At 37.4% G+C, this 21,970-nt stretch overlaps 3 protein-coding genes and 1 non-coding gene across 4 annotated transcripts; 2 read left to right on the forward strand and 2 right to left on the reverse strand.

Annotated features, from left to right (window-relative positions):
- The first annotated feature begins 12,549 nt into the window (after positions 1 to 12,549).
- LOC140838764 (nudix hydrolase 15, mitochondrial-like) lies at positions 12,550 to 15,767 on the forward strand. Its single transcript, XM_073205297.1, has 5 exons — positions 12,550 to 13,250; positions 13,877 to 14,019; positions 14,327 to 14,446; positions 14,512 to 15,547; positions 15,625 to 15,767. The coding sequence occupies exons 1-4, from the start codon at positions 12,803 to 12,805 to the stop codon at positions 14,734 to 14,736; spliced, it is 936 nt and encodes a 311-aa protein (XP_073061398.1). The 5' UTR covers positions 12,550 to 12,802; the 3' UTR covers positions 14,737 to 15,547; positions 15,625 to 15,767.
- Positions 15,317 to 16,444, forward strand: LOC140838765 (nudix hydrolase 15, mitochondrial-like). The gene is given in 5 exon segments (XM_073205298.1): positions 15,317 to 15,437; positions 15,440 to 15,547; positions 15,625 to 15,767; positions 15,890 to 16,009; positions 16,088 to 16,444. Coding segments are annotated over 5 exon segments (717 nt in total). The 3' UTR covers positions 16,313 to 16,444.
- A 717-nt stretch (positions 16,445 to 17,161) lies between these two features.
- Positions 17,162 to 17,234, reverse strand: TRNAE-CUC (transfer RNA glutamic acid (anticodon CUC)). Its single transcript has one exon. It is a non-coding gene; the product is annotated as a tRNA-Glu (tRNA).
- A 283-nt stretch (positions 17,235 to 17,517) lies between these two features.
- Positions 17,518 to 20,385, reverse strand: LOC140837750 (GDSL esterase/lipase At5g45960-like). Its single transcript, XM_073203858.1, has 5 exons — positions 20,058 to 20,385; positions 19,585 to 19,715; positions 19,244 to 19,477; positions 17,931 to 18,198; positions 17,518 to 17,823 (listed from the first exon to the last, which is right to left on the reverse strand). The coding sequence occupies exons 1-5, from the start codon at positions 20,344 to 20,346 to the stop codon at positions 17,633 to 17,635; spliced, it is 1,113 nt and encodes a 370-aa protein (XP_073059959.1). The 5' UTR covers positions 20,347 to 20,385; the 3' UTR covers positions 17,518 to 17,632.
- Between the last annotated feature and the right edge of the window lie 1,585 nt (positions 20,386 to 21,970).

The following is a 21,970-nucleotide window of genomic DNA, read 5'->3' on the forward strand; positions in this document are numbered from 1 at the left end:
ACTGTAAAAGGCTTGATTTGGATTCTTTTCTTCTTTCTTTTTTTCAAATAATATTTAAAAATTTATTCCGTTTGCCTAAAACAAACTCAAGGAAAATATTTAGGATCTACTATCAAATGTCGAACAAATATTTTGGTAAATAACTCAAAACTTATTACTAATTTTCCAAATCAAGATTAATGTATACATTTGCTTACGAGATCAGAATAATTGAATCACTTTTATCATATTAACCAACACACCTCATTAAAAAAAATACTACAGAATATCTATTGGTAATACCAACCACATATGTTATAACGTAACGTCAACATTCTTATATTCAATACCTTCTTAACTAAAATTCCATCACAACTTAAATATACGTTAGTATTGTCTTTTTTTTACGCTAATACTCACTCCATTGACAATTAAAATAAACAACTAATGTCTAGATTTTTTAAGACGCTACACTTGATGCGAACATAATGAATAATATGATGACTAAGCCTTATATTTTAAAACAATAAATTATGTCCTTACATTTGTCAATAATAAAAAACGCCTAATTTACTTGTATTGAGGTGTCCAAAAACAATTTTCTTTTCCATGCAACAGAGAAACGCGGGAAACAAAGAGGGTCTATGTAGTGACCCGTTCCAGAATCACCTACTAATCAAGCGTTAAGCATGCAATTAACTTAAATAATAACAATCAGAGATAATTGCGGAAAATGGTCAACAACGATAGTTATACAACCCAAATGATATCCAGAACAACTCAGAATAAAAATATGCGGTACAACCATATCGAATAGAATAGTACTGAAGAACTAAACCAACCAGCTACTCAACGTCCTCATCATCCTCCTCCTGAGCCATCCAACCTGAGACCTGCCCCGAGGGAATGGGGTGTCCAAGATAAACAAAACCGAGGACGTGAGCGATAAGAACGCCCAGTACAAAAGCATGAGTATACAGGCCTATATGAAATGCACATGCTATGATATGATACCAGGGTAGTCAAGAAATAGGAGTCACAAAAGATCTCAAATATGCTCAGTCTAGAGGCGCCAAGTGGATAGTGCCGCGCGGTACTCCTCTGGGTCACCGCATCCACTACAAGATCAGACGTGGACCTAAAATGTCCCGGATCACCGAAGCCCTCCGGACCCGTCGGCCACTGTGTACTCTCGGTGTCCATGCGTCCACAAGACAGGGCTGAGCGGCCCCACAAGATATAGCTTATCTCGAAAGAGATACAGCTCAACAATAAAGGCTATCTCGAAAGAGATACGGCTCAAGATGAAATGTAACATGCAATAATAAACGTGACATAATAGCATGCATCATATGACATATATCAATGCACCAAATAATCATGCAACACATATAAGAATGTATACTCGACCAGGATATCTCGGATAGTACTTTCGTACCTCAAACCAGCAGATCCTAACAATCAGCCCTAGACTCACGCCTGCGTCCGCAGTCAGCCCACTGATGCCGCTAGCTCCCAACTAGAGCACAGCTCCGCTACAAAACCAGTAGCTCCCCGCTAGTGCCTGAACCTCGGGAAAAGACTAGAAACCCATCAGAAACGACTAAAACGCTCTGGAACGCTCGGAATTGGCGAGTAAAAAGTGAAGCCTCGCGCCTCTATTTATAGCCAACGTTCGGACGATCCGATCCACTTCGGAAGATCCGATCCGGCACACTTCGGACGCTCCGAACCCAAATCGGACGATCCGAACCCTGCATGTCTTCTACGTGTCCAGCCACCTGTCTCGGACGATCCGAACCCTGATCGGACGATCCGAATCCTGCATGTCTTCCACGGGTCCAGCCACCTGGCTCGGATGATCCGAATCCTGTTCGGTCCTTCCGATCCCACCGAAATATAATTAATCCAATAATTACTCAAATTAGGCATCGGGATACTACATTCTCCCCCCCTAAAAAGGATTTCGTCCGCGAAATCGAGTCTGAAGAATGACAATTCTGAACAACAATACATTCAACTTAAGAATGAATTACAACCGAAAGTACAACTGAAATTACAATCATAACTGAAAATACTACAACTAGAACAACTCTGGGTGCTCTGACCGCATACGACTCTCTAGTTCCCAAGTAACTTCTTCAGTGCCTCTGCGCTGCCACTGAATTAAGACAAGAGGAATGATCTTATTCCGCAACACCTTGTCTTTGCGATCTAGAATCCGAACTGGTCGTTCCACGTAAGACAAATCCGAATCAAGTTGAACTTCAGAGGGATGCAAGATGTGAGACTCATCTGCTACATATCGTCTCAACAAAGATACGTGGAACACATCATGAATACTTGATAGGTACGGCGGCAATGCAAGTCTGTAAGCCAAATCTCCTACGCTTTCCAATATTTCAAATGGACCAATAAATCTCGGAGACAGCTTACCCTTGAGACCAAATCTCAAAATCCTGCGAAAAGGCGAAACTCGGAGAAACACTTTCTCGCCTGGCTGAAATTGAAGAGGTCGACGCTTGGTGTTCGCATAACTCGCTTGTCGATCCTGAGCAGTCTTAATCCGCTTCTTGATTACTGCAACCTTATCAATAGCCTGCTGGACTAACTTCGGTCCCTCAACATGTCGTTCCCCAACTTCGTCCCAGAATAATGGAGTACGACAACGTCGTCCATACAACGCCTCAAATGGTGCCATACCAATACTACGATGATAGCTGTTGTTGTACGCGAACTCAATCAAAGGCAAATGATCCTGCCAAACGGTTCCGAAATCCATAACACAAGCTCGCATCATATCCTCAAGTGTACGGATAGTCCTCTCTATCTGACCGTCGGTCTCTGGATGATAAGCCGTACTCAAACTTAGTGAAGTACCCAATGCTGACTGGAAACTACTCCAAAATCGTGAGGTAAAACGAGGATCTCTGTCACTAACAATACTGACTGGCACTCCATGCAAACGTAAAATCTCTTGAATATACAATCGAGCCATACGATCGAAAGTGAAATCACGGTTATATGGCAGAAAATGAGCAGACTTGGTGAGTCGATCCACTACTACCCAAATAGCATCACTGTTCCTCGAAGACAATGGCAAGTGAGTAATGAAGTCCATCGCGATATGCTCCCACTTCCATTCAGGAATAGGTAAGTTCAACAATAATCCTCCCGGTCGACGGTGCTCTGCCTTAACCTGCTGACAAACTAGACACTTGGAGACAAACTGATAAATGCTGCGCTTCATCCCTTTCCACCAAAATCGTGTCCTCAAATCTTTATACATCTTGTTGCTTCCCGGATGAACACTCAACTTGCTTCGATGAGCCTGAGACAACATCTCTTCCCTCAAAGTATCATCCTCTGGTACTACAACCCGATTAGACAAACACAGAAGACCATTAGACTGATAATGGAAATTACTATCTCCACCAACCAACCGAGCTAATCTCTGAGTCTTGAGATCAGACATCTGAGCATCTCAAATCCGAGTGAATAAAGTTGGCTCAGATAAAATGGTAGCAACACGAATGCTTTCCATACCTTTCCGATGTTTGAACTTAAACCCCAACGAACAACAATCCTGGACAGTACTAGACATAGCACTGGTCTGAAGTGCAGAGGCTCTCACCTTGCGACTAAGAGCATCGGCTGTGAGATTCGCAGAACCTGGATGGTACTTGATCACACAATCATAATCTTTAAGTAGATCCATCCAACGACGTTGTCTCATGTTCAACTCAGCCTGGGTGAACAGATACTTCAGACTCTTATGATCAGTAAAGATTTCAAACTGAACACCGTACAAATAATGACGCCAGATCTTTAGCGCAAACACAATAACAGCTAATTCTAGATCATGAATAGGGTACTTCTCCTCGTGAGATTTTAACTGTCTGGAAGCATAAGCGATCACATGACCATTCTGCGTCAACACACACCCTAAGCCTTGAAAAGAGGCATCGGTGTAAACACTGAAACCATCAGATCCTGACGGTAACGCCAAAACAGGTGCAGAAGTCAGAAGTCGACGAAGCTCTCTGAAACTATCTTCGCACTCAGATGACCACTCAAATGGAATATCCTTCCGAGTAAGTTGCGTTAATGGTCTAGTTACTTGAGAGAAATTCACGATGAAGCGACGATAATACCCTGCCAGACCTAGAAAACTACGGATCTCTGCCACTGTCGTCGGACGTGACCAATTCAGCACTGCCTCAATCTTGCTAGGATCCACAGAAACTCCTTCCTTGGAAATTACATGACCAAGGAATACTACACGATTAATCCAGAACTCGCACTTACTCAGCTTAGCATACAATTGCTTCTCGCGAAGAATCTGCAACACCATCCTCAAGTAATGGATATGCTCTTCCACACTGTGAGAATAAATCAAGATATCGTCGATGAAAACCACAACAAACTGATCTAGAAAATCCCGAAAGACTCGGTTCATCAGATCCATGAACACCGCTGGCGCATTTGTCAATCCGAATGGCATAACTAGAAACTCGTAATGCCCATATCGAGTACGAAATGCAGTCTTGGAAATATCATCATCTCTAACTCTCAACTGATGATAACCCGATCGCAAGTCAATCTTGGAGTAAACAGAGGTACCCTGAAGCTGATCGAACAAGTCATCAATACGAGGTAATGGATACTTGTTTTTGATCGTCACACGATTCAGCTGGCGATAATCAATACACAATCGCATCGATCCATCCTTTTTTCTTGACAAACAAGACTGGAGCTCCCCAAGGTGAAACACTCGGGCGAATATAACCTTTATCAAGAAGATCCTGCAATTGCTGCTTCAATTCTCTCATCTCTGACGGAGCAAGACGATAGGGGGCACGAGAAATCGGTGTAGTCCCTGGCATTAACTCGATGCCAAATTCCACCTCTCTAATCGGAGGAAAACCAGGAATCTCATCTGGGAAAACATCAGGAAATTCACAAACCACTGGAATATCATCTGTACCAACACTACTTGTGGATGAATCAATCGCATAGATGAGGTAGCCTTCCCCGCCTGACTCTAAAGCACGACAGGCTTTCAGAGCAGATACCACTGGCATCGGAGGTCGCGCTCCCTCACCATAGAAAAACCAACTAGAGCTCTCAGTCGTACGAAACTGAACAAGCTTCTGGTAACAATCCACAGTAGCTCGGTAGGTAGTCAAAAGATCTATACCCAGAATACAATCAAAATCTTCCATCTCTAGGATCATAAGATTCGCAGTCAATTCGTTACCCTCAAAATCTAAGGGACAACCCATCACTAGACGCTTTGCTAACACCGAATGACCCATCGGAGTAGAAACGGAAAGAATGACGTCTAGAGAAACATACGGTAACTTATGACGCTTAACAAATCGTGCAGAAATGAATGAATGTGATGCTCCGGTATCAATAAGAACAAAAGCAGGAATACCGCATAAACAAAATGTACCTGCTATGACTCTCATCTGCAGCCTGATCCTGGTTCAGCGCAAATACCTGACCTTGGGCACGAGGTCGAAGGTTTGAACTACCCATTGCCTGACCCTGCATCCTCTGCTGAACAGTCGTCTGAGATCCGGAACCAGATCCTGCTCCACCTCGCAACCGAGGACAATTCTTCTTAAGATTACCCATCTCTCCGCACTGAAAACAAGCTCCCGCGGCTGATCGGCACTGCTCCGATGGATGGTTCTTCCCACAATGCACACAAGAAACCTTCTTCTTACCAAAGCGAAAAACACCGCTAGACCGAGATCCAGATCCAGAAGAAGAAGAACCTGACTTCTTGAAAGACTGAGATCGAGGGCTCAAAGTATTCGGAGATCTAGAAGAAAGAATAGACCTACCACGCTGGAGACTGATCTCTGCCTGGCGACACCGGTTCACTAACCCATCATAAGAAGTAGGATTATCGCAGACAGTGACTCGATCAAAAATCTCCTGGTTAAGACCCTGAAGGAAATGGTCAACGAAAATCCCAAAACAGAATCTATATCCCAAAATCATATGCATGCTCTGATACCATAAATGTAGTGACCCGTTCCAGAATCACCTACTAATCAAGCGTTAAGCATGCAATTAACTTAAATAATAACAATCAGAGATAATTGCGGAAAATGGTCAACAACGATAGTTATACAACCCAAATGATATCCAGAACAACTCAGAATAAAAATATGCGGTACAACCATATCGAATAGAATAGTACTGAAGAACTAAACCAACCAGCTACTCAACGTCCTCATCATCCTCCTCCTGAGCCATCCAACCTGAGACCTGCCCCGAGGGAATGGGGTGTCCAAGATAAACAAAACCGAGGACGTGAGCGATAAGAACGCCCAGTACAAAAGCATGAGTATACAGGCCTATATGAAATGCACATGCTATGATATGATACCAGGGTAGTCAAGAAATAGGAGTCACAAAAGATCTCAAATATGCTCAGTCTAGAGGCGCCAAGTGGATAGTGCCGCGCGGTACTCCTCTGGGTCACCGCATCCACTACAAGATCAGACGTGGACCTAAAATGTCCCGGATCACCGAAGCCCTCCGGACCCATCGGCCACTGTGTACTCTCGGTGTCCATGCGTCCACAAGACAGGGCTGAGCGGCCCCACAAGATATAGCTTATCTCGAAAGAGATACAGCTCAACAATAAAGGCTATCTCGAAAGAGATACGGCTCAAGATGAAATGTAACATGCAATAATAAACGTGACATAATAGCATGCATCATATGACATATATCAATGCACCAAATAATCATGCAACACATATAAGAATGTATACTCGACCAGGATATCTCGGATAGTACTTTCGTACCTAAAACCAGCAGATCCTAACAATCAGCCCTAGACTCACGCCTGCGTCCGCAGTCAGCCCACTGATGCCGCTAGCTCCCAACTAGAGCACAGCTCCGCTACAAAACCAGTAGCTCCCCGCTAGTGCCTGAACCTCGGGAAAAGACTAGAAACCCATCAGAAACGACTAAAACGCTCTGGAACGCTCGGAATTGGCGAGTAAAAAGTGAAGCCTCGCGCCTCTATTTATAGCCAACGTTCGGACGATCCGATCCACTTCGGAAGATCCGATCCGGCACACTTCGGACGCTCCGAACCCAAATCGGACGATCCGAACCCTGCATGTCTTCTACGTGTCCAGCCACCTGTCTCGGACGATCCGAACCCTGATCGGACGATCCGAATCCTGCATGTCTTCCACGGGTCCAGCCACCTGGCTCGGATGATCCGAATCCTGTTCGGTCCTTCCGATCCCACCGAAATATAATTAATCCAATAATTACTCAAATTAGGCATCGGGATACTACAGTCTACTCCATCTTTTGCTCCTCGAGTTAGCTCTTCTATTGCTTCTGTTTGCGGTTTCCTCTTTCTTCCCTCCACCGTGCCAGCGAACAAAGGGCAACGAGGGTTTGCTTTTTCTTTTCTCCACTTCTATCTTACTGCAGTTTCTTCGCTCTAAACCCTCGTGTGCGGTGTTCTGCACTCTTGGCATTGGAAAGCTTCTATTGTTCTAGTAAACCTCGTGTGCGGCGTTCTGCCCTCTTGGCATTGGAAAGCTTCTATTGTTCTGGTTTTTCCCCTCTTGTTTTTGTTCTGTTTTTTTTTTTTTGTCTTTCTTACAGTATCGGGTTTGTTCTTCTCTTATTCTTGTTTGGGTTTTTTGATTTCTTTAGATTTCCACTATAAGGGCAGAGCCTTCTCGTTCCACATCGTGCTTGGAATTTTATTGTTCCTTCTTTTTTGGTGGGATGAAAAAAGAAAAGAATAAAAAGTGGGAAAAGGAGGACGAAAGGTGAAGATAAAATAACGGGAATCATTGATTAGCTTTTGCTTTCGTTGTAATCAATCCGTTGGAGTTTTTCGTGGTTTTTTAATTGTCACTGTTGCGTTCCTCGAATAGGTTTAACGGAAAATTTATGAGTTGTGATATGGTTAGTTTACGTTACTTTGTCTCTTGATTGGTTTTTGTAAGATATTGAGTTTTTATGAATTGGATGTACAATGAAGGATCAATATATTTTTTCAGTGGTTTCTTCAATCTCTTCTGGTCTCCATCTTGCTTCGTACGTGGGTTTTCCTACTGGTTTTCCCTTTTGCGATATGTTTGTCTTATTTTTTTAAAAAAAATCTCCAGATTGTTTATCCTGTAGTCACGCACAACCTTCTGCCAATTTTTTGTCTCTACTATGAGCAGGTGCACTCTTGTACCGCGCAATGGCGAGGTGACTACTAAAAAATAAACTTGTTTGAATTTTTTTTCATATAATATTAATAAATGTAATGTTTTACAAGTTAGTTCATGTGTGTATATAGATTTTTTTACCTAGGTTGTGTGCACTTGTGAATTTAAATCGCTTAGTTGCGCGATGGTTACTATAAAAGGCTTGATTTGGATTCTTTTTTCTTTTTTTTTTTCAAATAATATTTAAACGTTTATTCCGTTTGCCTAAAAAAAACAAATGTCGAACAAATATTTTGGTAAATAACTCAAAATTTATTACTAATTTTTGAAATCAAGATTAGTGTATACATTTGCTTACAAGATCAGAATAATTGAATCACTTTTATCATATTAACCAACACACCTCATTAAAAAAAATACTACAGAATATCTATTGGTATACCAACCACATATGTTATGACGTAGCATCAACATTCTTATATTCAGTACCTTCTTAATTAAAATATCATCACAACTTAAATATATATTAGTATTGTCTTTTTTTTACGCTAATACTCACTCCATCAACACTTAAAATAAACAACGAATATATATATGTATGTATATATATATATATATATATATATATATATATATATATATATATATATATATATATATATAATATATTCTTCTGCCATCTACTATTTTACAATTAATTACCTGAACGTTTGAATACTTTTCCTTCAATATCTAAACATAATGTTTCTAAACCAAATCCAGTGGAAAACAACCCTTATGATTGTATCGATTGCAGCCAATATTACTACAATTATCTATTTCAGAAAGAAGTCCTAGACCTAATAAGAAGATTTTACTCAAACCCATTATGTCCCATCATCTTATGAAGAGCCTTTAACATGGAATTAAAGCTTTCTCTTCTAATAGACTACGTACGCAGCCGATATCGAAACAGAGCTAGATATCAACATTATCCGGCAAACCTAGTATGTATATTAAACAGATAGTAAAACAACGATCTTATAGTTTAGAAATCGTTTAATTAAAAAAAATTATATCGACCTGCTAAGAATAATAGATGATAAAACCTACGTGTATAAAAATTGCCTTTATTTTATTCTTTACACCTACTCACTTTTTTTTCGTTGCAATACATAAATAAATTATTTAATTTTATTGACAGACCATTTTTTTTATTAATATAGCTATTGTCGATCATTTCAAGATGTATCTGCCTTGACATGTTATTGATGAACTATCTAATGGTTGATGTATTTAGCCGGTTTCTGATTTTAGCCAATAAATGCTATATATAACTTTTGGATCATGGATATGCTCAGTAAATAACAATATATAATGTAGCTTATGCAAATGTATTATTGTTTACGGTTGGCTACGAGCAATAGTTTGTTTTTATTATTAGAAGAAAGAAATTTAATAAATTCTAAACAGTTTGTTTTCACAAATTGTTTAGTTTCAATAAGCTAAAATGATATGATTAGATTTTCTGAATATTTTTATTTACAAGAAGTTAAATTTCTACAATTGGGTAAAGGTGAATATAATAGAATTTAACTCACCTTTTTCTGGGATTTGTTTTCTTCAGGTACAACCCCACAGGCACAAACGAGGAATAAAGTGAACTTGTAATAATGAGAACATAGCTAAGTTTTTTGTACTTTTTAAGTATGTACTGTGTGGAAATATTACATATAATATATGTAAATTATCATATTGGTATTATGTCTAGACTTTGTAAATATTTTGATAGCAAAATTGAGCCAACCAAACAAAAATGCCAATATTCACCGAAAATAGCATGTATGTATAAAACATGCCCATTACTAAAATTTTAAAAATAGTAACTATCTCCAACGTGCATATGCCTTAACTATAGCTTCACAATAACGACATTGACCGGATGTATAATATAAATAAGGTAGAATATATCATTCCTTAGTCAAAGCAACCTCTGGATTTTGATTACTAACACACACAGTTAGCAAAATATAGGAAACATATAGATGTTATTAACCACGTTTTTCCTAAAAAAACCAAAAGAAAAAAAAATTAAATATTACATCACATATTTAGCTGCTAACTTCCTGTTTATTCCTATTACTTATGGAGGGGGAGCAAAAGGAAGGATTGTAGGAAAGGAGACATTGAATGTTGAAGGACTGCCAAAGCTCCACAATGTGTTTCATGTTGAAGGATTAAATTCGAATTTGATTAGCATAAGCCAATTATGTGATGATAATTTGCTTGTCAAGTTTGATAAACATACCTGTGAAGTTTTTGATGAAACTACCATGTGCATTATGACAGGTACACGGTATTCAGACAATTGCTACCAGATAGGTGGAGAACTCTCATGCAAACATGCACAAATCACTGAACTCGACCTTTGACATCAAAAACTCGGCCATGTAAATTTCAGAACTTTGAAGAATTTAAGCAAATACGAGGCAGTGCGAGGTATGCCTAATCTTTCATCTGGAATATCATATGTGTGTGGAGATTGTCAAAAAAGAAAACAGACTCGCGTGTCACACCCAGTGTTGCCAACATCTGGGACAATACGCTGTCTGGAGTTACTACACATGGATCTTATGGGTCCTTTGGAAGTCGAAAGTTTTGGAGGTAAAAAATATTCTTTTGTATGTGTTGATGATTTCTCACGATTTTCATGGATAAGTTTCATCAGGGAGAAATCGGACTCTTTTGATGTTTTTAAACAATTGATCACAAGAATCAAAAACTTCCATAGTTTGAAGGTGAGAAAGATCAGGACAGACCATGGTAAGGAATTGAAAATTCTTCATTCTCATCATTCTGTGACAGGAAAAGAATTTCACATGAGTTTTCGGCACCAAAAACTCCACATCAGAATGGGATTGCCGAACGCAAGAATAGAACACTTCAAGAAATGGTAAGGGTGATGCTGACATCAAAGAATATTTCTAAGCATTTTTGGGCAGAGGCCCTAAATACAGCTTGTCATATTTCAAACAGAGTGTATTTGAGAGTGGTTTCTGGTATACAATGTAGGTGGTTTCTTTGTAGGTGGTTTCTGGTACACAATTGATGCAGCCTTTGTCAAAAACGTGTTTAGCTCCCGCAAAATGTTGTTCTTTGTCAAAAACGTTAAAATTTATTATATTAAAAAAAACCTAAATTTTTATCTTAAAAATCACGTGCTTAATCACGATTTTTCCCTTTTTTTCTCAAGTTTAATGTGATCAACTTTAGGCTGACCTTTTTCTACATCCTTGCCCAAATCAGAAGTTTTTTATTTACAATTCACCCTTAATCCGCACTTCTTATAACACATGACTGCTGGTGAAATCATGAAAAATATGGTTTTTAAATGTACATAATAAATATGATTGGGAGAGACTATAAATATGACACTTTTAACACTTTGGTAGATTAAATTGAAATACATGTATTTCGATATAGTTTTAGTATAAACACTGAAACAATAGATCAAATTTTAAATTCATATTTTACTTATTTACACATTAATTAATAAAGTAGAATGAATTTCAAATGACAACATTATTTGATAAATTTGAAATTCATTTTAATTAACATAAAATACTATACAAACATATTAATATGTATTTTAAGTTTAAAATTTTTATTTTTTAAAATAACAAAAAATATTTAAAATCTATTAATTTAAAATTTGTCAATTCAAATGTTGCATAGGACGAGACTGAGCCATCAAGCCAAGTCCCAAGATATATGTGGCTGAAAAATGTGGTGTTTGATTGTGACCTTTTGTGGTACTTTTGTCAACTTGCAAAGTTTATAAAAGTTAGTTTCATATGATATCGTCTCACGGATCATAATCTATGAGACGGGTCAACCCTACCCATATTCACAATAAAAGTAATACTTTTAGCATAAAAAGTAATACTTTTTTATGGGTGACCCAAATAAGAGATACGTCTCACATATACGACCCGTGAGACCGTCTCACATAAGTTTTTGTCATTTTATAAATTTATTTTTATTATATAAATCAAGAATTTTATTTTATATTTCCGATTTCTTTCAGGTTATAAAATTTTGATTTTTTGAAGATGTAAAAAGAATTTTTAAACTAAGTTAATATTTATAAATTTTAAAACAACAAAATGTGTAACTCAATCGATGCCTTAACATTATGAAAAATCGAACCGAAACAAAATAAAAATGGTCCGATGTCTGGATATATACAAAACCAAAAACCAAAAAATCAAATTGAAATATTATTAAACCGAATCGAAACGAAATCTAAAAAGTAAAAATGCAAAATGTCTAGCGATAATTTACACATCACATTAATTCTATTGAAACTTATAGATGGTATTCTTGCATTCGTTGGTACCTTCTTTTAAGATCGGAAACTACTCTTCTGCTGCGAAAATGTCCAACTTCTCCATTTCCCATTTTGTCACACGATGAATTAGAAGATATGGGCCGATTCTGACTGCAAACGAGAGAATCTGCCAACGGTTCGTTAACTAAAAAAATAACCTCAAATTCCCAAGATCCCAGCGCTAAATTGCTCTAATAATTCAAGAAAATGGAGGTCTACGATCCCGAAAGAGTGAACATGAATGATACCGCTGATGGAGGCTATTAATTATAATTCGGGTCACATGATCCCACTTCTCAGAAGAACCTCTATTTCCGCAATATCCTCTGTGAAATCTTGCCAAGCCCATTTGTTATCATCATCCCTATCATATTCTTTGACCAGGATCGCTGTCATGAATTCTCGCAATTTCGGGCCTTCTCAAAGGCTTTTGTCCTTGGCCCAGCAGTTGCGCTTGTACAGACCGCCGCCGGAGGATGAGGAGGAGGAGGAGCAGAGGATTGAGGACAGTGCAGGGAAAGTTGTTTCCCAAGTGGGTTTTGCGGAATCGGTTACTTCGATGGCACAACAGCCTGCAGAGAGGTTCACGCCTAAAAGAGCGGCTGTGCTCGTCTGTCTTTTTGAAGGGGATGATGGGGAATTTCGAGTAATTCTTACAAAAAGATCCTCGAAGCTGTCCACTCACTCTGGTAAATTTGATTGCATTTTCTTGAAATGGTTTTGCGGTTTCATGTAATTACTTTTCTATTTCTGGTTCATTATTTAATTTTTGACTTATTGATTTTTTGGATCAAGACTCAAAACTGTTTTTGTTATTTGCTAATGCGAGTGTTGATAGAGATAGATTTGGATTCTGTTGATGATTGATCAAACCTTTTCTATTAACTGATGAAGGTGAAACTCGATTCCTTGCTGGTGTGTCAGATTAAATTAGGGACATTTTGAGGAGGGGATGTAGAAGGGGCTTGCTGTTTTTTGTGGTGATGGACAACCATTTAATTCTTGTGCGGATGTTCATTCACCGTTTGGCTAATTTACTAATGGCTTTCCAAAATATGTTATTTTGCTCTGATGATTCAAGTATAGGAATCCAAATCTTGATGTTAAAATTCAATGTTTCCCCGCTTCAGAAATCTTGATAAATAAATTGTATTTCTAAAGAAATGCCAGTAGTCTGTGACTCCGTTAGAGTTTGGTATGCTGACTGCAGGTAACTGAGGTTGCTTTGTGCATGTTGGTCACTTGGTGGTTGACTCTTACCAGGTTTTTGTGAGTTATTTTCAGTATTTTAACTTGTAAATTATGCAAATTATAGGTGAAGTTTCATTGCCTGGAGGTAAGGCTGAGGAGACAGACGCCAATGATGCTGAGACAGCAACAAGGGAGGCAAAGGAGGAGATAGGGTTGGATCCTTCACTAGTAAATGTTGTCACTTGCCTTGAACCATTCTTATCCAAGGTATGTCAACCTAGTTCATCGATCTTCTCGGCTTTTATCTGTTCAGAAATTTTTTGATTCATTAAGGATGTTCCTTTGCATGAATTTGTTTACCAAAGTTACTATTCAAATGTGTTCTTAGGTTGTGAACACTTGCTTCATTGGGGAGTTGTGCTCTCTACTCTTGGAATAAGTATACTACTAGGAAAAAAATTAACCGTAAATAATATTATAGTAAGCCATTATGTTTGGTTAAACTCTCTATTTGCACAAATCTTTGAGCTTATTCTGCTTCGCACATTAACTAACTTTAGTAGTATCTATGCAGCACCTCCTCAGAGTGATCCCTGTTATCGGCATTCTTTCCAACAAGAAAGACTTCACTCCCTCTCCTAATGCTGCTGAAGTGGAAGCCATATTTGACGCTCCGTTGGAAATGTTTCTCAAGGTATTTTCACAATTATCTACTTTTCCTTTACTCACGCCGTTCTCACCATTGAATGTATTATTCAGGATGAGAACAGAAAATGGGAAAAAAGGGAGTGGATGGGCGTCGAGTATTTGCTGCATTTTTTCAACTACGAAATGAATGGAAACAAGTACTTGATATGGGGTTTGACTGCCGGAATCTTGATTAGGGCTGCATCAGTTGTGTATCAGAAGCCTCCTGGTTTTGTAGAACAAAGCCCCAAGTACAAAATTCCTGGAGTTGTGCTCAAGGATACTACTATGACTTGAGATAGACCATTTTATCTCCCTCTTTCTTTTGGTTGTGCTGTGATCCATGTCTCAGTTCGTTTGCAAACTATAATTGTTGTGTGTTTATGGAAATATACAGCTAGTCACGGAAAGGGTAAAATATTTGTACCATAAAATATAAATTGGTCGATGAGGAGACTGGTTTTATCTATACGCGTGGGATCCATATTATATCCGAGTGAAAAATTGGAGCTATATTTGGATGCAGTCGAATGGAGATCAATTCCTAAAATTTTACCTTTGAACTCGAATTCAAACTTGTTTTAATAGCGGATATTGATTTCCGAGTTCGAGTTTTTTGGGCTCGAACGAAACTATATTTTGGTTATTGAATATGGAGGCACCTTCTCTGGAGGTTATTTTTGCTTTAGCAACAATCGAGTTCGAATTCGAAAGTTAGATAATTAAGTAACTAAGAAAAGCACATTTTAAAAAAAAAACAAATAAATAATAGTTCATTGGTAAATGGTACTCCAACCAACCAAGTACAAACTTTACCTATATTGAGGTCATTGAAAACCAGATCTGTTATGTGCTTTACAAGCAACCATCAATCGCCATGGATTCCAAAAGTTTCCGGAAATCAGAAACCCTCGTCCTATTAGCCCAAAGGCTCCGCCTTCTCAATCCGAACGCACAGGATTCGAATACTGAGAATTCTGCTAGTGAATTGGTTCCCAAGAAGTCAACCCCAATACAGCTGCGGTTTTGATCTGTTTGTTTGAAGGTGAAAAGGGTGATCTTCGAGTGATTCTTACCAGAAGATCTTCAACGATGTCCTCTCATTCCGGTAGTGGCATCCTGTTGTTGTAACAAAGTATGTATAGGGATCGTAAATTTTGTGGGCTAATTTTTATTTATGTTCAGGTGAAGTCGCCTTGCCGGGAGGGAAGAGGGATGCATGTGATTTGAATAATGCTGATACTGCTTTGAGAGAAGCTAAGGAGGAAATTGGACTGGACCCCTCCATTGTAGAAGTTGTTACTATTCTTGAACCTTTCCACACAAAGGTACAAGGTTCTTGGTTTGGTAAAACTATTTGCGGGAATGTTATACTTAATCCCCTATTTCTTGTTTAACTTGTGGATCTTTCTGCCGACGATTTGAATTCCCCCAGTCTTAATGGTTGCAGAAAAAAATTACTGTGTTTCCAGTAATTGGAATATTGTGGGACAAGAATGCCTTCAAACCAGTCCCAAATGCCGATGAAGTGGAATCTATATTTGATGCTCCTCTAGAAATGTTTTTAAAGGTGATCAGTTTCTTGGAATTAATTCATTTCGAGTCTCAATCTCGCAAGTTTAGAATAATGATGATGATTATTTGATAGGATGAAAATCGAAGAGAAGAGGAGAGGGAGTGGATGGGTTATAAATATTTGCTGCATTTCTTTAATCACCCGTGGGAGAAGGAATCTTACGTGATATGGGCACTGACTGCTGGAATCTTAATCAAGGCTGCATCAATTGTGTACCAGAAACCACCTGCTTTTGAAGAACGTAGGCCTACGTTCTGGAAAGGAGGGAGAACCAATGAAGATGATGTTCTTGCATGACAAGTCCAGCTTTCTTATTACAACCTTAGACTTAATTGGTTCCTTTCATTACTTTGTATTGGTTTTGAAACTTGATACTTGCGACTGAAAGTGGATTTTCAGCAATTGTTATCTATATATTATTTAACAGAACTTGAGTCGAGCCCTTTTAATAAATGGTTAGTTTGGTCCAAGTTTAGTTTGGTTACATTACCAAGTTTACATCTATATCTATACTATTTATCAAGGTTGAGCACTTTATAGAAACTGTCAAGGAGGACACCATTTTTTTTTTTCCAGTTTTACCTTTACAGTTATAGTAATATTACACTTTCTCTTTTTTGTTTTTTTTTTTAATTTCAACACACACTTTTATTTTTATTTCAATCATTCAAATATCAATTTAGTCCCTCCATAATTTGTCAATTTTCACTTTAGTCCATCGATAATGATAAAAAAAGATTGTACACACACGCAACGCGTGTGCAGAGTAACTAGTAACTAATAATGTCCATTGACCTAAAACAAAAAAAGTTAAGGGTAAAAACTTGTGTGAGACGTCTCATGGGTAGTATTTTGTGAGATCGATTTCTTGTTTGGTTATCCATGAAAAAATATTATTTTTTATGACAAGAATATTACTTTTTATTGTGAATATCGGTAGAGTTGACCCGGATAAAGATTCGTAGTACCGTCTTACAATAGACATATTCAAAATTTAAATAGAACTCTCAATGGTTTATCCAACCTATAACATGATGTATTATTTGATAGTAAAAGAAAGTTTTAATCCGTTGGAAGAGGACGCAGTGGAGATCAATTTTCTAATCACTCGGGAAAAAGTTTGAACGGAGTAAAAAAATAATAAAATTCCGTTGCCGGGACTTGAACCCGGGTCTCTCGGGTGAGAGCCGAGTATCCTAACCAACTAGACTACAACGGATTTGTGACTTCTACTTCGTATTTAACATATTTAGTTATAATGTATATTTCCTGACGATTGAGAATTATCTATAGAGCATTAAATTATTTCAACTTGTACACGTACAAAGAAATTAATAGTCACTGCACTAATAATCAATGTCATCGCTATATTGCTGTATGGAGTTAGTTGGCCAACCCACTGATGCATATCATGAATGCAATTGATTGCTTCAGCACGTAAAACACACACAAAAATTAAAAAGAAAAAGAAAAAAAGCAACCTCCTGGTCCTGGCCCTCAATTATCCAAAGAAGGGGTTTGTGCCTTGATTCCATATAATAAAGTTTATTAAATGTGAACTTAATTAATACATATCTTGGTCTACATGATAATTAATGAAGATGATACTGTAAATCCTTAATTCAAAAAAGAATCTATTACATGGCGCACGCACAGGAAAATAGAGTAGTATGCTGCTTCAGTTGGGTGTATGGCATCCCAAAACACATATTTTGAGTCATCCATGCAAACGACCGACCCTGGATTGCAAGCGAATGATGCCTCCAACAGTCCAGTTCCACAGCATCCCACGTTTACTTTCTCAAACCCTGAAATACATACATACCGCGTATAGATATAAAATAAATATAATATAATTATTAAAAAATGATTATTTTTTTTAAAAATTAATTCCAAATAATATATATATCCTTACCGAACTGACGAGGGTTCTTGACAATGTCGTCCAAGGGCTTGTAGATGTCAATATAGGCCACCCGGGCACCTGCATGACTCATCTGCCGCATATCTGCGAGCGTGGTCTGGAGCATGCGGTTGTAATCCTGTGCTACGGTGCACAGTGACTCGATACACCCACGATTCGTTAAAGCGTTGTTGGAATTCAGCGTTATGACCGCTGGCACGCATCCTATTGGCGGCAGCCCCGCTATCACAATTTTCCTCGCCCCCAACTCCACTAAACCCTACATGTTGTAACCGCGTTATTGATTAAAAAATTATAGAGAAAATAGATCATTAGTACAGCTGTCCCTCAACTATTTGTCCCAACAATTATTAAGCTTTGAAGTTACTCTTATTGCATATATTATATATATATATATATATATATATATATATATGATGATGATGATGATGATGATGATGGACCTGGAACAGGTATGCCCTGCCCTGCATGCTGTCTCATTTGAATTTGCTTATCACGATGTATCGAATAAAAATATTCATTCTAAAGTGTCTGGCCTAAACGCATTTGATTTCTTGCGTCAAATTAATAATATTTATAGTGTTTGTAAGATCGAGTGTTTTCTCGTTTCATAAAGTTATAATTATGGTAAGTGTACAATTTCAATTTTAAATCGTACAGCAGTTCAAAATTCCCAGTTCGACGACTCTCCTAACACGACACTACTAGGTGGTGACATTTAAAACTTGATAAAATTTACTATCAATAGTTAGAAACCAATATTTGACCAATTGAGAACTCACATAACTATTGTTATCAAAGAATATCATTAATTTTTTTTCTATTTTTATTATTGTTGTCCAGATTCGGCAGCATACCAAAAGCAATATATATATGCCCCGAAGCTACCTCGTAAATGTGACTAATCTCTATATTACTATATAGGAAGTAGGGACCATATATTTGTGTACCAACACACACATACACACATATCACCTTGGATCCTTCGTCCATAATTTGAACAATTTCGAATCATCAAAATTAATGTGCTTTTCGAAATTATATCATTAATTCAAATCAAGGGTAACTCATAAAAATTTCATAAATTTATTTATTTTGATGTTTATATACAGTATCCTTACTTTATTATAAATTGAGTATCATGTAAAATAACCATTTTAATTTGATTTCTCGTGTGTTCTTTTTTTTATTTTTAAATGATTTTTTTATATCAAACATTCTTTACATTTGCTGTCTATCCTAATCCAAAATTATCAATGATACGGAAGTTTCCAAAATTTGAAAAATCATATTGTAGTACGTACCTGTATGAATAGCTGTACGCTATGTAAAATGAACTTCTGGTAGGCGGAGATAGCGTAGGTTAGTCTTCGGAACGGCAGGCCATAGTAATTGACCATGAAATCATTTGTTCCCGCACTACAAAGAAATATAGCTTTATTTATCAGCTTTCTGGTTCCCTCTTTCCCAATGGAATACTCCATTCGCCTTATATACTCTTTAAAATTGTCCACTTGCATTTGCATTGTAAGCACACCCTGTCAAAATCATTATTGTATATATATATATATATGCACACGGAGGGACTTGATTCAAATTAAGTTCAATAATTTTGGAGATGAAAGATAAGGAGTGGGAAAGATACATCTAATTTAGCTGTAAGCGGATCGAAGCCGGAGCCAGCAGAAGCAAAGGAAACTCCGGTCTTGAGTTCGTTGAGGCTAAGCGTTGAGTCCAAATACGGTGGTATATAATCTTTGATCCCCAAGTAGCGAGCTGTCATATATACATAGTAAATATGTGATATGAATAATTCTAAAATTGTAAATATGATATCAACAATAATGAATTCGTTTTTATTTCATTTTTCATATGATTGGGCGAGCTGTAACATGTTAATTATTTTTAAAATTTTACAAAAGGAATAAAAAAATCTAAATTAATCAAGGATTCATGTTTGAACTGTAAAAATTCCTTGGATGTAAGCATATCCTTCCCCGTGAAAAAGAGCATGTGATCCAACCAACTCATATCTTTGAATGTTTTATTACCGTAACATTCAATTATAACATTATATATATGAAATGTGTACATGGAACAAGATATTCATGTACGTACCCACAAAATCCGTAGCAAGAAGGCCATTGGTAAACCTTCCGGTGGCGATATGGTTGGGAAATCTCCGACCGTAAGGCGGGAAGTTGCTTTTGAAACTGGTTTTCAAGAAATTATTGTTGCCGGGATCAACAGTGGAGTCGCCGAACACGAAAATGGCGGAAACTGAAACATTCTTCAGTGGAGAGACTTGCTCTTTTAAGCTTCGAGACTTAGCAGTGTACAATATAAGCAGATAATGAACAAGGAAAATTTTGGCAACCCAGTGATATGAACAGCAGAGAGACATCATGATCCGAAATGACCCGCAACACCGAGTTAAAGAAAATAATGTCTGTGTGCCGATATATATATATATATATATATATATATATATATATATATATATATATATATATATATATATATATAGTAATGCATTATAGGGATTAAAATATTGACAGTGAGGAGCTAGCGAGCCCATTATCGAAGCATGGAGAGTGACGCAGTAAGTGTATAAAACATTGAAAATAATACATCATTTTATTTTTTATTAATATTAATGCAAACCAGGTAGCGATGATATATAGATCAACATATTAAATTTTTTTGAGAAAAAAAAAAAGATAAAGAAATCATAAAATTGTGTGAAATAATTGGTGATTAAAAACATTCGGCAGCATAAGAAGTTCGCGGGAGTAGAAGATATATACTATCAGAACTTTCGACATGCACAAACACGTAGCTGTGGTAGCCTAAATATTTTAAAATAAGTAATTGCCATTGAATAAACGAATATTAAATATTCAATGGCAATAATACACGTCGATTCACAACCACTCCAGATTTGGTATCTGGGGCCAGAATTGAAACCATTTGAAAAGGCAAACAGATATTAATAGAGAACAGACCGATCCACGTATATACTTTGTTGGACTGTGTACTTTAGTGTATGAGTTTTTTCATTTTGAATGAAAATTGGATAAGTATCTTTTGAGCTTTTTAAGTAAATGCTAAGTCTGGAATGAAGAATGTCTCATATTGAAAATTAATTTTAATATTGATGAGCTTATATTGAGTTATATCTTGTGTGTATGAATGAATAGTTAAGAGGCTCTCTCTCATACAAGTCTACGTATGAGGGTGCAAATCAAGAGTCCAATTTGCACCGCAAAATGCTTGACTTGTGTGCAAACATACGAGCATGACCTGAGTACGTCAAATGTCGGACCGATCATGGTAAAATTTCTCACAAAAGTTCAATTAGCTTTTGCTATTTTCCTGAAATTTTTATTTTTGAAAAATTCATTCCAAATCTTTCTGGATGTGACCTTCCACCAGCCTGACTATTGGTGCTCTATATGGGTACCGTTGGTGCTCCAACTGAGCAATCTTTTGCCTTTCGGATGGCCAGTCTGAGACTGTTCGTATGGAATCCAAGTGCTTGTGTATAGAAGTAGCTTCGAGTCCTTCAAGAATAATTCACACTCACGCCATTTTCAACCCTTTTTCTTGTCTATGCTTCCTGTTGCTCTGCTCCAACTCATGATAAATTTTATGTACTTGTTCAGTTCATCATCATATATAGTACATTTGTGCTAGGTTACTGTTGTATGTTCCATTGTATCCTGAGAAACAATCATGCAACTTGATCCTCGAAATACACACAGGAAGGAACGAATTTGTTTTAAGGACATTGTACTCCGTACATGTCTCGGTTTGCTTTACTGTTTTAGTATTTGTCTGCTGTATTTTCTCATGACAATGTTAATTGGTTTTCGTAACTTTTTAAAAAGTTTACAGTACTTTATTTCTCTTTCGAAAACTAAGAATATTGTTTAACAAGCTTAAAACACGATGCACGTACTATGATGGTAGCTAGTGCTTATAAGACTGTATCATATTCTTCTATAATTCTATTAATGTTTCAAGCCAAC

This window comes from Primulina eburnea, chromosome 8 (assembly GCF_022965805.1).
Source record: "Primulina eburnea isolate SZY01 chromosome 8, ASM2296580v1, whole genome shotgun sequence".
Lineage (NCBI taxonomy): Eukaryota > Viridiplantae > Streptophyta > Magnoliopsida > Lamiales > Gesneriaceae > Primulina > Primulina eburnea.

What these genes read in the sequence shown, in the direction of transcription:
- LOC140838764 (XM_073205297.1), top strand. Translation starts at nt 12,803, where the DNA reads ATGATACCGCTGATGGAGGCTATTAATTATAATTCGGGTCACATGATC. An exon ending in TTGAACCATTCTTATCCAAG is followed by an intron (nt 14,020 to 14,326) that starts GTATGTCAACCT and finishes GTATCTATGCAG; the next exon opens with CACCTCCTCAGAGTGATCCC. An exon ending in CGTTGGAAATGTTTCTCAAG is followed by an intron (nt 14,447 to 14,511) that starts GTATTTTCACAA and finishes TGTATTATTCAG; the next exon opens with GATGAGAACAGAAAATGGGA.
- LOC140837750 (XM_073203858.1), bottom strand. Translation starts at nt 20,346, where the DNA reads ATGATGTCTCTCTGCTGTTCATATCACTGGGTTGCCAAAATTTTCCTT. An exon ending in TCTTGCTACGGATTTTGTGG is followed by an intron (nt 19,716 to 20,057) that starts GTACGTACATGA and finishes TATATATGACAG; the next exon opens with CTCGCTACTTGGGGATCAAA. An exon ending in CAAGAACCCTCGTCAGTTCG is followed by an intron (nt 17,824 to 17,930) that starts GTAAGGATATAT and finishes TATGTATTTCAG; the next exon opens with GGTTTGAGAAAGTAAACGTG.